This window comes from Lepidochelys olivacea, assembly GCF_965140295.1.
Source record: "Lepidochelys olivacea isolate rLepOli2 genome assembly, chromosome: 2".
In the NCBI taxonomy this organism is placed as follows: domain Eukaryota; kingdom Metazoa; phylum Chordata; order Testudines; family Cheloniidae; genus Lepidochelys; species Lepidochelys olivacea.
The window spans coordinates 242,078,703-242,094,295 of record NC_140412.1 but is presented as its reverse complement, the minus strand read 5'-3'; the positions used below and the strand labels follow the sequence as shown (position 1 = coordinate 242,094,295).

At 41.8% G+C, this 15,593-nt stretch overlaps 1 protein-coding gene across 5 annotated transcripts in view; it reads left to right on the top strand.

The window, feature by feature from the left end:
* Positions 1-15,593, top strand: part of NRP1 (neuropilin 1) — a 133,572-nt gene that overhangs the window by 97,467 nt on the left and 20,512 nt on the right. For 3 of the 5 annotated variants that reach the window (XM_084620233.1, XM_084620234.1, XM_084620237.1), the window contains 4 exons: positions 1,003-1,334; positions 7,166-7,310; positions 11,063-11,167; positions 14,424-14,483. In XM_084620233.1, the coding sequence (XP_084476359.1) occupies positions 1,003-1,334; positions 7,166-7,310; positions 11,063-11,167; positions 14,424-14,483 (642 nt within the window). The remainder of the gene's footprint in view (positions 1-1,002; positions 1,335-7,165; positions 7,311-11,062; positions 11,168-14,423; positions 14,484-15,593) is intronic. The other 2 variants (XM_084620236.1, XM_084620235.1) reach the window with 1 other exon arrangement.

Genomic DNA, 15,593 nt, shown 5'->3' with positions numbered 1-15,593 from the left:
ATGCTGTCTTTAAAAAACAAAACCAAAATAACAATTTTTGAATAAAAAAGTTTAATTTTTGAATTTAAAAAGTTACTTCCATTTTTTTATATTAATAAAATTCCCATTTACCCATAAAATTCCCAATCAGATGTCAAGAATTATAACATTCATAAACCAGTCGGAGAACACTTCGATCTCTCTGGTCACTTGAATACAGACCTAAAAGTCGCAATATTACAACAAAAAGACTTCAAAAACAGACTCCAATGAGAGACTGCTGAATTGGAATTAAATTTGCAAACTGGATGCAATTAACTTAGGCTTGAATAGAGACTGGGAGTGGATGGGTCATTACACAAAGTAAAACTATTTCCCCATGTTTATTCCCCCCCTCCACCCACCACTGTTCCTCAGATGTTCTTGTCAGCTGCTGGAACTGGCCCACCTTGATTATCACTACAAAAGGTTCCCCCCCCCCCGCTCTCCTGCTGATAATAGCTCACCTTAAGTGATCACTCTCATTACAGTGTGTATGGTAACACCCATTGTTTCATGTTCTCTATGTATATAAATCTCCCCACTGTATTTTCCACTGAATGCATCTGATGAAGTGAGCTGTAGCTCACGAAAGCTTATGCTCAGATGAATTTGTTAGTCTCTAAGGTGCCACAAGTCCTCCTTTTCTTTTTGCGAATACAGACTAACATGGCTGCTACTCTGAAACCAAGAATAGAGTTGACAATGAGTTTTCTGATACTTCCTGGTTCCCATCAGACCAGAAATACTTGTGGTATTTTGGTACTTCCACTACCTTCTGAAACCAGGAAGTACAAAATTAAGCAAACAAAAAATAAATTAAATTAAAGACTCAACCAAAATGAGATTTGAGTTTGGAGGAAAGGGTCAAGTTATTTCTTATATTCTTTGAACTGGCTGTGGCATGTCCTTTTCTACTTTGGTTTTATGGCTGTATCAAATTTGCACAGATTAACTGTTAAACGTGGCCTGTTTCTTCTGTAGATTATCCTTGCTCTGGGATGTTGGGTATGGTGTCTGGACTCATTACCGACTCTCAGATTACAGCATCTAGTCAAGTTGACCGAAACTGGATCCCAGAAAACGCTCGTCTTATAACAAGTCGTTCAGGCTGGGCACTGCCACCAACTACTCACTTGTATACGAAGGAATGGCTTCAAGTCGACCTCGGTGAGGAGAAAATGGTGCGGGGCATAATTGTTCAGGGAGGCAAGCTCCGAGAAAACAAAGTGTTCATGAAAAAATTCAAGATTGGCTACAGCAATAATGGATCCGATTGGAAAATGATCATGGATGCCAGTAAGAAGAAGATAAAGGTGAGGGAGAAATCACTACATTGTAAATTCTCTTTTACAAAACACTTGCTTAGCTCTGATCTTTGGAAAAGGATTGTGTTGAGGTGATCCTAGGTCTAGGCTAAATAGGGAGACTTCTTCAGCAGCAAATCTAAACGAATGTTACTAAAACAGTACTGTGACTGTGGTCAGGCTCCAACAAGCCAATCCCAAATTGCTCCTCACTGCTATGGAGCTTTTGCTTATTTATCATCCCCCGCAAATGAGCGTGATCCCTGTTTCTGTTCGGTCATGTGCAGCAAGCACACTGTGGGTCTGAGGTATGCCTCGGAATCCTTTGCAACGCTGTGGTGACAAATGCTGAAAAGAAATGCTGGAGGGTTCTATTCTTAGCCTGGCTACTGGCTTTATGTGAATTTAGGCATATCACTAAATCTGTGTGTGCTTCATTTTCCCTAGCTGTAAAATTGGGACAATGCTATTTACCTCAAAGGGCAGATCTGAGGATTTCTGAATTGTATGTAAAGTGCACTGGGATAGAGGTGCTCTGTAAGGCCTGATGCAATGCCCATTGAAATCAATGAAAACTCCCGAATGATTTTGATAAGATATGGACCCCGTCTTCAATGCACAGTACTATTATATTATTACTAGTGCAGGATTTGGGACCCTGTCTGGGAAAGGCAATTGACACATATGGCTGAGCAGAAATAGCAAAAACTTTAGAGGAGGAAATGACATAGACAGAGGACCAAGTGGATTGTTGTGTGACTGAGCTGGTAGGAGGAAAAAAAGAGATCAACAACAAAGAGCAGGCCCCAAATAGTGTATTTGCCTAGGTCCAGTCCTGGATGCATACTCTGGAATGTTTTAAAAATATCTAGCCAAAATCCTGTCCATTTAGTCTCATGTGCCTTTTTGGTATCTTTGCCCAGAATGTACATTTAGATATTTTTGCCTGAAAGCACAACTGTCACCTCCATAATCTGCCTGTGTCTCCTACTCTATTACTTAAGAGATATCACCATTCACTGCGCAGGGCATAATGAACAGGAGGACTTGTGGCACCTTAGAGACCAACAAATTTATTTGAGTATAAGCTTTCGTGGGCTACAGCTCACTTCATCGGATGCATAGAATGGAACATATAGTAGGAAGATATATATACACATACAGAGAACATGAAAAGGTAGAGTAAGAGTCTCTAAGGTGCCACAAGTACTCCTGTTCTTTTTGCGGATACAGACTAACACAGCTGCTACTCTGAATCAGGTCATAATGCTTTGCTACTGACATGATAATGACAAAGAACCATGAATTGTACCTACAATAAGGGAATAAAGAGAGGAAGAGCAATGACAAAAATGCAGCAAAAAACTCCACACACCTGTTTATCTCAGTTCTGTTATTCTGGAGTTCAGGTATAAAGGCCATGCCTGCCCTGCCCCCTGTGTGTGCTGGGCCGGACCCGCCCCCCGAACCCCTCCTGCAGCCGAACCCCCTGTCCTGAGCCCCCTGCTGCCCTCCGCACCCCTCCTGCACCCTGACCCCCTGCCCTAAGCCCCCTGTCACACCCCTCCTGCATCCTAACCCCCTGCCCTGAGCCCCCTGCCGCACCTCACAACCCTCCTACACCCCGACCCCCTGCCCTGAGCTCCCTGTTGCACCCCACACCCTGACCCTCTTCCCTGAGCCCCCTGCCACACCCCGCACACCTCCTGCACCCCAACCCCCTGCCCTGAGCCCCCTGCCGCACCCTGCACCTGTCCTGCACCCCCTGGGGGCAGGAAGGGGGCGGAGTTGGGGTGGGGATTTCAGGGAAGGGGTTGGAATGGGGGCAGGGAATGGGTGGGAAGAGGCAGGGCAGGGGCGGGGCCTCACGGAAGGGGTAGAGTGGGCGCGGGGCTGGAGCAGCGGGGGAGGGGGTGGTCAGTGGTGCAGCCCTCAGACCAATGTACTAGTCCTCATGTGGCCCTCATGATCATATGAGTTTGAGACCCTTGGGCTAAGTGGACACATGACTAGCTTTTCTTAGCACATTTTGTAAATAGTGGGCTTCATTCTTTCCTGTTGCAACTCCACAGAAAAGTCCTTCTCAGTCCTGAGTCCTTCTTAGTTGATTATCTTTCTTCCTAATTTCTTTTGGGGATAAACACAAAATGGGGTCATCCTTTGAAGTTGACTACTCTTTCTCGTTACTATGAGTTGTGATTTCACCATAAAGTATGAAGAGGGTTTAAATCAATACTGAGATCTAACCATTTCTCTGTTAAAATGGATGTTGTTTTGACATGTACTTCCACACGCTGGATCAATGAGAAGAAAAATGTTGCCATATGCTTTAAGTGCTACACCGTATGTTACATGGCCTTCTGTTTTCTAATCCAACTGCTTGCCATCGTTGTCAAAAGTTAACAATGTTAACAAAAAAAGAATGCTAGCTAACCCATTTAAGTCTATCCAGAGCTTTCATTACTATCAGAAATTAACTTCCAAGATTAATGGCTTTTTTAAAAATGTTGTGTTTTATAACAGTATAATCCACCCCAAAAATTCAAAACATTTTCTTCCTTAGAAAAAGTTTTATTAAAAGGGAATCTGATAAATCCTAGGATTTGGGAAACTGATGGATTTAAAATGTTAATAGAGGAATGTATTATTTTTAAATGTTAATAAAGCTGGACTGTACGGAATGCTAGCTATATTGAGTCCCAACATGAAAGTGGATTGGAAACATCCCTGTTTGTTTTATGAAATGAAACACATCATTTTCACTTGGGTAAAATCTTGACTTTGAAAAACAAACAATTGCATGTTATACAAGTAAAGAAAGAACTCTGAAAAGCTAAGCGGATCAGCAATATATATCACGGGAATAAAACACTGTCCTGTGTCTACCACCTCTTTTACTCTATCTCCCCATCCATGTCTTCATCTCATTTCACTTGGACTATTATAATTCTCTTCTCCATGGTCTCTTTAATTTCCAGCTCTTCCAGATTCCAGCATGTCTCCACCCACCTCAAATGTACAAAGAAATATATATCACTTCAATCCACAGGCAACTTCATTGGCTCCCTACTCATTTTAGGATTCAATTTATGTTTGCCCTCCTTCTATGTAACCCCCGTGGACTTGCTCCTATCTACATCATGAAGCATGTCTCTCTTTTTCCATTCTCCCTCCTGACATTCTCACTCTCTTTCCATGCTTTCTGGCCACTGATGCTGCAAGAATCTTCTCCTTTGCATCTCCTGCCATCTGGAACAATCTTCCTTAATCCATCTGCCAGGCTGACTTTGTTTTAAAATGTCACTAAGAATTATATATTTTCTCTCTTTCCAACACTTATTACCTTCCCTTTTACTGAGTTATTATTTATCTTTGTAACCAAATAAAGCATTTTATGGTACAGCCTGTATGAAAGACACAACTCACAATCACGTTTTGCTGTATGCACCTTCCTCTGTCCCTGCAAAGAAGATTGGTGTGTGTTGGAAATGAGCAATCAAAACTGAATCACAGGCAGGTCTATACTACAAAAGACAATGATTCAATATAATTATGATTCAATATAATTCTAGATGCCTCTTAAATTCTAATGCCTAGGTGTCAGTGCTGAGTACTGATGTCTTTTATAACACAGTTGTCATTATAATATGTTGCTATTAAGACTATTATTAAAAGAGAAGTCAGGATTCCTTAGATAACATATGTCTGCCTACTTTTACACATTAAATGGCTTGTCATATTCTTTTTCATACAGTAGGTAGCTACTCTGACCTTTTGAGCTGTATTAATATACAAATATAAAAAGAAAGCCTTAATAATTGTAAATTAATTAGATACAAATCGCAGTGCCTTCTGAATACCCATTCCTGACCAAAATCTTCTGAGTTCTCTCAGAACACTAGCTGACCTAGTGCTCTTTGAAAGAAATCCCAGAAACCCAGTCTTCTATAGGGAGTGAGGATAGTCATGCCATTATTATAAGCAGCTCTTAATATCAGTAATTCCAGGTACTGGTATATTTACCATTATTGGTACTATTGGTTTTGGGGTTTTTTGGTGATTAATACTCAAGACTCAACTCCACACTTTAGGGCCAGATTTTGCTCTGATTGATTTCAAAGGGAGCAGAGGCATGTCCTCTAGAATAATAATTTATTGCAAGGCCTTGCATATGCATATGTACACCACCCATTTAACTGTGCCTAGTTCACTCCACAATAAGGCTTGGTGTGCTCCAAAAGCCAGGCTCTGAGACACTCCAAACAGCCCCAAGATTAATTGTGGGTTAGACCATGCACAATTGAATAGGAAGCAGCAGGGCACTAGCTGGTACAGCCAAAGTCTCAGTCAAGTAAACTTGTACAGTTGCCAAAAAGGGTTGGGAGCTGCTGGTTTACTATATAGAAACTCAAACCAAAAACAAGTGGCATTTTTAGAATTACAGTGAAAAAAAATCAATAATCAGTTTTTCCTGTGGCCTATCCCTGCTTTGAAATACAAAATCAGCTTTTCCTGCTGCCTCTGCTTTGTCTGCCTTTGGATCACTAGCAGGAAAGTGCTGTGTGTTCAGTTGTGGTCTCATCCAAATAAGACGTGTATCTGGCAGCTGCTTTTCTTATCAATGCAAAAATGAAGCTTCATCCTGAAGGACTAAGAGCTGGAAGTTCCCTTAAATGTCACTGTAATCTCAAATTTGGATTCCAGTTCAAAGGAGATTTTGATTAGCATTGCGATTCAGCCAGTTCTTATACAATAAACTCTCAGCTGCTTTACATACAATTTATTGCTCTGTTCTTTTGTCTAGCCTGTACTTCAGTGAAATTATTTTATGAGTAATGCTGGAATTCAGGAGATCTGAGTTCCATTTCTGGCAATGCCACAGGTCTTCTGTATGATTCTGGGCACTTAATACTCTGTTCCCCACCTGTAAAATGGAAATAATGATATTTCCTTTTTTCCTATCCTTTATTCTCTATATTTGGAATGTAAGTTCTTCATGTCAGGAACTGTCGTTTACTGTGTATGTGCTGTGTGTGTATAGCACCTAGCACAATGGGGTCCTGATCTCAATTGGTGCCTCTAGGTATTGATGAAATACAAATAATAAATAGTAATAACTTGATCTACATACAGAACTTCCATTTCACTGACATCAGCAGGAGTCACAAGCAGTTGAAAGCTGCTGTATAACTAAGGGATCCACAATGCTGCTGAGAGATTTTTGTCCCAAATACATGTCCATCAAGCTGCTTTGCCCTCTGAAATTCTGTTGGGTACTCTTTGCAGATCTGTTAGTAGATAGTTTTCTTTGTTCTTATTCAAGACCAGTTTCATTGGAAGAACTCTTGCAGCTACTGCTCCTGAGTTTAATTTGCACCTTTTTAAAATAACTATAACTTATGAAACTCTGACTCTGTCACTGCGGGAAATCAGATTCAAGTTTTCTCTTGAATAGTTGGGTTATTATTATAACTACTTAAAAAGTGACAGGATCTTTTCCTCAGTCATTTTCTCCCCATGAAGTGCTGAAAATGTCACCCAGTAAAACCCCAGATATCACAGTGTCATTTAAAAACATGTCTCATTAGACACTCAGCTCCTGTTATGACCCTGATAGATTGGTTGCTACTGAGTTTATGAAAAATGAGATGTGTCACTTTTCAGAGAAGCTTTAACTACATGTTCCTTCCTCATTTAAGAAAGGAATGTCAGGCACTTATTAAATTGGTAGGATTTGGCCTACTTCTCATCCAATTCAAATACTAGAGACCTAAAGAAAAAAAGACAATTGTTGAAAGCGATTTTTTTTTTTAACAAGCAGCATTTGTCATGCCTTGCAGACTTTTGAAGGCAACACCAACTATGATACGCCTGAGCTACGTACTTTTGAACCCATAACAACCAGATTAATCCGTGTCTACCCTGAGAGAGCCACACATGGAGGACTGGGGCTGAGAATGGAACTACTGGGCTGTGAATTTGAAGGTAATTGCTCTGACAGAGATGAATGCATTGTATTAATTATTTTCATACAGATATACTCTGGCTTGGAGTACTGCTGAGCACAGCTGCTCCCATAGGAGTAGCACGTGGGACTCTTGCATCAGTGACTGCCATCAGTGCTGTTTCTTGGCCCGGTCAACGCCCTCACTGAGGACATTTGAATATGTCTGCGGCACTAAGTTATATATTATTCTTTCCACAATTCCTTTTGTGAATCCTTGTGATGGTCTCACCGCACAGGGTCTTCTGCTCCTTTAAGCAATCTCAGGATTACTTGACTATTGCACAAGAGGGGTGTGCAGCACTTTTCAGAGAGACCAAAGATGCGTCCCTACCCCCAAGTGGTTTGCAATTGAGGTTAGTTATATGACATGACACAGGAAGAGAAGGCTTCTAAGAATGGGGAGGCACATTTACACAAAATAAGATGCTGAGGACACTTTCTGCAAGGTAGACATCGTGTTACCCACTGTGGTGGGTTTGATAGGTTGGTTGAGTGGTTGTTGTTGTTTTTTGTTTGTTTGGGGTTTTTTTGCTAATCAAGGCCCCAGTTCTGTATCAGGCACCTAGAAGATAGATGGCCAGGACAAGAAAAGTCAAGGAATCAATCCTGCAACAGTGCCCTGAAGTATCACAATGGCTTTATTTCTGTATACCAAAAAAGTGATGTGCATTTGGTCATTTTATCGGATGGATAATAGTGCAGAAGGGTGGCCATTACAAACGATAAAGCTGCTGATCTTCTGCATTATTCTTATTTATATTTATGAAGCATCACTATTCAAGTCTATTGAGATTCTTACACTAGTCCTATTACAGTGGTATCCAAAGATAAATTAAAGCAACTAGTATATGACATGTGGTTCCTTCTCTATTCCATTCCCCAGGAGAAAGTGTGGGAGGTGTCGTTGTTAAAGCTGAACTATATGCTGCTTTGTGTGAAAGCCGGGTTGAAGAAGTGTGATTCACACTTGGCCTGCAAAGTGATGAGGTTGGAGGGACTTCTCTGTTTCTGGGGCCATTCTGTGGGAGTTCTCAGTTCCTGCAGGTCATTGCCCTTGCTTTTGATCAAGGAGAGAAGATGCAGTAGCTGCCCAAAAGGCCCTTGCTGTCTATGGTGCAATCATTCTCCAATCGAACTCAATGACTGTTTTGCTAACGATGTTCATAGGAACAGAATCAAACCCTAAAGCAGACACACAGCACTACATAGTACTCTACTCAGAAGGAAAGTGGGAGGGCATAAAGACTCTCCCTTCTATGTATTCATTCAAGGGCTGAGCACAATCACAGTCTTTATGCTCACCTGAACACAAGGTGAGTGAGGATAGTGCCATTAGAATTACTAGCCACTCCAAAAGTGGTGAAGAGGTTGGTCCATGGCTCCACCACACTATCCCATCCTGACCAGGAGAATTGGCTAGCCGGAGAAGGGATAGAAATTGTGATAGGAACAGAGACACAGAAGAAGTTGCAAAAATATGAGTGGGAGAAGGATCCAATGGGAATGATTAGCAGGAAGGTTTGCATGCAACCAGGGCATTCAGAGAGGTTAGGATGAAATAAGAGCTGAAATGCAGGCAAAGGTGGGATGATACCAGGTCCGCAAGGTCAAGATAAGAAGCTTGAACTTGATACCGAAGGCTAGAGGAAGGGATTCATAGAGAGAGATACCTGACTTAGGGAATAGATGTACTGTGTATAGGGTTGCCAATCCTCCAGGATTGGCCTGCAGTCTCCCAGCATCGGCACTGATCTCCCGGTGACTATTGAAAACAATTTTTAAATTTTAAGAAAATGACATTATGTCATGTTAGGGAAAAAAATCTCCCGGAATAGCTTCAGTCAGAGTTGGCAACCCTAACTACCTACTTCAGTTATGTAGAGACCTGTTCTTGTCTGTAACTAGAGCTACAGTGCACGTGGACCCTGTGGATCCACCATGTTTCATCCAGAATGGAGCTGCTAGAGGAACCTCAATCCATCCTGGAATTTCTGGCATACAAAGGGACTACATAACTTGCACCTAGAATGGCTGGCCAGCTCTGTGGGCTAATGCAGAGGAGGGAGGAGTCCAAGAGAGACACACATTATTGCATGGGCTTTCAGTACAGTGACCAGTTGTTACTGAAAATAGCAATATTCCAGAGTAGATAAAAGCTTGGTTCAAGCTCCCTGTGCTGATTACACTGAGCCAGCTAACTGCACCTGGCATAGCTACACACTCCTGATATAAAATCTAAATCTTATGCTTAAACAGTGTGTGTGGTGTCTGGGTTTTGTGATTTCCGAGTTGTTATTGCTGTTTGTTTGGTGGACATTGGGTCTTAGATACGTCTTCTGGCACCTTTCACAAATCACAGCTCTTAATCATAATAACAAAAGGTCAGACCTTTATTGGATAGGCAGCGGCTACCAGAATATCATCACCAGCCATAAACGAGTCATGGCCAGCAGCGGCTACTGACATCATTAATGTCTCATATTTATGAATATCTTTAAAAAAATAACTTTCACACCTTCAAATTAAGCAATAGCATTGATAATGATGCTTTTCTGTCTCTGTTACCCTGCCTATAATCAGACAGTTCCTCTCCCACACAGGCTCCGAAGGGAATGGTTATATGTTGCCCACCATTTTTAATGTTTAGTTACACAAGGATGATGCTTAAAACAGTAATCAGAAGAGTGGGTGGATTAATATTGGTTTAAAAATTTCAAGGATTAATATTTCCTAAGTAAACTCTATTGCATGGAGTTTAGGAAAGGAGGACTAAATCCAGATCAGCATAATCCTAAAAGTCAAATTGTGTCCTGGCTGGTGCTGGAGCTAAATGGGAACAAGGGATACGGGAGGTAAATCCTGTGATCAAACCAGGGCAGGATCCTGCTGGGGGGGATGGGAACTCATGGTGCAGCACATTTAGCTGCTGCTCAGAAAAAGAGATAGTGGATGGTCCCCCAGGTTAGTGCAAGGACGTCCCCCAGGCTAGTGCATGCTGCTGACTGATGTGTAGGGGCTGGCTAGCAGAGTCGTGGGCCTGCCTCCCTAATGCGAGATCATGCATGCCTGTGGCTGTGGTGCATGGGCACGCTGGACAGTGGAGTCCCTCTCCTGACTGTGAAGTAAATACCTGCTCTGTGGAAAAAAGGGCTCCCTCTGCCTCCTTCTTCCCCTTCACACAGACTTCTGCACAGGCCCGCATTCCACGGCCCCAAGGGACTTGGTATGGCCCAGAGCTAGGCCACTAGTGAAGTATGTGGTATGTAGCAAGTGAGCATGCACCACTCATGCTGCTCCTTTTCAGAACATTCTCTCTCTCAGGTCCGCCCACAGGCACCCTGCTCTGCAGCAGAAGGATGGCTCTTGTACCAAATACAGCACCTCCTCTCTTCCCCTCCCACATGCCCTGCCCTCTACTGTGCCGGATGTCACCCTTCATTAGTAGGAGCATATCACTCATCAGATTGTAAATAATAGAAGGATGTTACTATGATTAAATCCCCCATTCCCTCCCTGCACTTCAGATCAAACACCCTTAATGGGCGGTTAAAGGGCGGCGGTGGGGGGGGATGACAGTGAACAGATTGTAGCAAGGAAATCCAAGGGGATTCTTTTCACCTACTGTAGCACATGAAGTACAATATACTTTGTTCATCAAAATCGCACAGCTGAGACAATGACAAGTCCCCAGGACACATTTTAACTGAGTAACCCCGGGATTTTGTTTCAGCACCGACATCAGTCCCTACCACTACAGAGGGCAATCCTGTAGATGAGTGTGATGATGACCAGGCAAACTGTCACAGCGGAACAGGTGATGACTACCAACTGACAGGTGCAGAAACCATCCTCATTCCATTGCAGCCTCATTTTAGTTCATGTTGATCACCAATTACCAGCTAAATGTCTGTCTTGATTGAATCACTCATGATGAATGGACATTGGTATGCAGTTTGTATTGTCTGCACTGTCACAACATAGGCATCTGCATTTTATATGTGACAATACTTTTGATTGTTTTCTCCACTGTGTAATTTTTGAGGCAAAGAATAGTGACTAGCAGGCAGATAGGGCATTTTTGGACCAAGAATTGCATCTAACCAAATGCCTTATTTAACTTTCCCTCAGGAAAAAAACCCTGGACAGACCTTTAGGAAAAGTTTTATTCTGATACCAAAGGTAGCTCAAAATGAGGGTATTGCTGAGACTCAAGAGGCCCATTTTCACACTTCTTTTGTGCCCTTGCCATCTGGGGCAGGATTCCCTGCTTAGCCATTGCCCTTTCCCAAGAGGCCATTGAGTAAACAAATACACATTCACACAGAGACAGCTGTGATCTATCTCTTCTCCACTGTCCCTCCAACACAACCATATAAGGGGTGGCTGCTAACGTCTTCAGGATACCCCCACCAGCATAGAGATAGGAAGACAAAGAGTCCAAAGCAGTGCACTGCGGTGGGCTCATACGGCCACAGACCAGGGTGTTTATGTTTCTTTTTTGTTCTTGTGCATAGAGACCCCTTCTCTCTGCATAAGTTGGCGCTGCACAGTCAGCTTTGGTATTTTTCTGTGGCTTACATATCTCAGAGGATTATGTGTCTGATCTATTGGAAAAGGCCCTCGGTTAGCAGAAATATACACTGACACCAACAGGGCTTATTTTCAGACAAACTGATACAAGTTATTGCACTATCACTCCCTTCCATGGTTAGCCACTAAATGTGTATTGCTTCCTATATCCATAATATAAAATATGGCTTAAATTTGGCACTCTGTGTCTGAGAGCACTTTGGATAACCTTAGATAGTTGGGGGTGGGAGGGGGGCTTGCACTGGAAGCAGTCAAGAGTGGATGCAAAAAACCTGCCCTTTCAGCATCCAGCTCCTTCTGAGCCTTCACTGTATTTCCTGTAAACACAAGTTGCAAACAGAGGGTTTTATTCATAGTTAAAAAATACAGATCTTTTGAGCAGAAGTGGCACTGCACAGTCCCAGTCCCTGCTTTTCAAATCACAGTATCCTAGCTGATTTTTATTCTTTTGAAAATAGCCAAAGCAGTGAATCTGAAATAAGGAAATACCATCTGACTGCTAAATAGTTCAGAAAGCTTTCAGCATCAGTAAACCTTTGGATTTCTTGCATGCATATATCTCCAGAGCTGATTCAAAGAAATCTGGGGCCTTCTGTGATGACATTCAACTGGGGCCCCTAGTTGCAAGGCTCACAGTTTAGGAGCAGATGGTGCATGGCACAGGTGCCCCATCTGAGGGGTAGGGGGAAGAAGGAAGGAGCACACAAAGAGCTTCCCAGTTCAATGACATTCACAGTCCCTGCTCTCCAGCGAGAAAGGAACTGCACCCATATCAGGAGGATATGAGACCATGGCCCCAACCATCCAACCTGGCCAACTCTACAATACACTACAGGGAGCAGTCTGAACCATCCAACACAGTGATGCAGCCTTCAGTCTTCCCTAAGTGCTAGGCCACTCGGGGAGGGAACAGAACCAGGTCACCTGGCTCTTAGTCCAGTGCTCTATTTCCACTGCACAACACTGCCTTTTTATATAAAGCTTTTCAATAAAGCCTTCAGGCTTTAATATTATTCATTGCTTGTATTACAATCGAACTTAAAAACCCCAGCCTGCATCAGGCCCCCATTGTGCTAGGCACTGTTCAGACACGTGGTATTTTATGGAGATAATATACATAACACAAACATGTAATGATGCTAATTTAATTATTTAAGTGAATTTTCAAAATGTATAAAAGGAATGTTTTATGCTGTGTAAATTGTGTGCCACACTACGGATACTGGACAGGTGAAGAGCTGATTTTTCAGCTTCTTCCCTTTTTTTGCTAGTTTTCAATTAGCATGTGAAAGGTTACATTCTCAAATATATAACTCTGTCAGATTCAGCTGCTTGATAGTATTTACACAAATGTAAGTATCAAAATAACCTTGTCTGACAATATAACTGTCATTACACTCTAGACCAGATTCTTCCCTGGTACACTTTGGCCCCAAATATAGCTAAATTATTTGTGTGTCTTCCTGCATCGTCATCAGACTCTCCATTATATCACTCACTCAGACAGAAAACCAATATAGCTTGAGCATTCAATTTCATTAAAACTCATCCTAGGCCTTTCTCTAACGTGTAAAACTTACTGGTGAGAGAAGGGAGATTTGGCTGATAATCAGCAGCCTATTGCTTCATAAACAAGCGTTCCTCTTCCTTTACTTTTTGTTTCCTTTATCAATATGATGACATCAGCAGTAAATTACTGAGTGCAGAGTGGAACCAAGGCTCCACCCATTCCTTGCCTACCTGCTCCAAGAAGAAAACACGTGGAATAGTTTCTCCATTCTATCCCGTGTGCCTGAACACAAGATCCAGGCTGTCCATGTCAGGATAGAAGAGAAGCTTTTCATCCATCTCATCCCTTCCACAGGCACAAAGTCTGTGTCAGATTCTAGCCCAGATCCAGCTGAGCCTTGTGGAGTTTTGATGTGAACTCTCCTCACAACTTAGCTACAAGACAATGCTGGGGAAGGATCCTGCAGTCGCTGGGGATGGACTAGGTTCCCTAATGTAGATCTTTTCTATCCCTGATTTGGGAGGCAGCATAGTATGGATGCTTGAGTGCAGAGTTGGGTTTTAGGAAGTCCTGAATTCTAGTCCCCAGCTCTGCCAGTAAGTTACTTCAAGGAAGACTTGCTGTAAGTTACTTCACTTCTCTGCCTAATTTTCACCATTCATAAAATGAGGACAATCACAGTGAACGTTGTAAGCATTAATTAGTCAGTGTTTCTAAATGGTTTCTTCGATATACAGCTCTACATAGGTGCTGTTTGTTATTAATATTTTCTATTATTCTTGTGTTGAAAAAGGAAACCAGATCTCTCTCTCTCTCTCTCTCTCTCTCGCTCATTCTGTATGAGATTTATGCATGCACATTCACATATGTATGTGCTTAGCCAGACAAACATCTCGGTAATATTTTTCATGTATATTTAGAAACTTCCTAATGATTGCTGTGTCTTACTGTCCTGTTTCATGTGTCATATCATGTATAATTTATTTTTCAGGTGGTACTACAGTGCTGACTACAGAAAAGCCGACAGTAATAGACAGTACAGTACAGCCAGGTATAAAAAAGAAATTTTCTCATTAAAAACATAGTAAATTCCTTACCCAAATCTCATGCCAAAGACAAAAATAATGAATTGCAGCACTTCCTGGCTTTCTGTTCCCTAAAAGTCTCTGAAGTAAAGAAGCATCTGGTCTTTGAGCTTTGTACAGTAAATATTTAACTCCTTTCATCCACATGTATATGCAGTCAACAGCAATATTTCCTTCTGCAAATGCCTAATGGTGACAATACTCGTTATAAACTAAACTAACTTAATCACGCCACAAACTCCATTTAAATGCAGCATATGTGTGACACTGTTTGCAAGCTCCAGATGAAAAAAACAGACAGAAAGACAGATTCACTATTGACATCCCTCACAATTCTGCAAAACCAAGATAAAGAAAGTTTGCCAGTTTTCTCCACCACAGAGCTGGCAAGTTTACAATATTATTTTCTAGCAAGTACTTTCAAAATGGGGTTATATAAACTGCTACCATAAACTTGCACTAAGAGGAAAGGAGCTGTCATGGGCAGCAAGTCATCTTTCCTTAATCAATACAATAGCTAACAGCTTTTACAATCCTTCATTTGCTACTTCCCCCTGCTTCACAGCCCAGGCTTCACAGCATTTGAGTTCTGGACATTTTTAATATCCTGTACAATTTAAAAAAAAAACAAAACCCAAACTCCTAAAAGTATGAGCAGCAATTTTAAATGCTCTGCATTAATAACTGTGGACTGGTGAGGAGGTCAATGTTCAGTTATTCCCATTTCCTTTAGTAAAGCACAGCCAGGCACGGTCTCCCAAGTAATTTATTATTAACAGGGTGTGTAACTGTGTATCAGTGTTTCCTCCACAATAGGACACCATCAGGCTTTGCTTCAAGCAAAAAGAATTGTGTTAATAATTAGAATGCTTCCTTAAGGACACTGGTGACCTGATTAAGAAGCAAAATTGACTTAGTTTAGAAGTTGTTTTTGTTCTTAATTTCTGATTCCCAGAATAAAGGTGTATAGGTGAAAACTTTCCCCCCACCTCAGAATTTGTTTCCCTTGTCCTAGGCATGTGTTTAGTCAGCATGTATTATTCTGAGCAATGTCCTGCTTTCGAGTCAAGATGGGA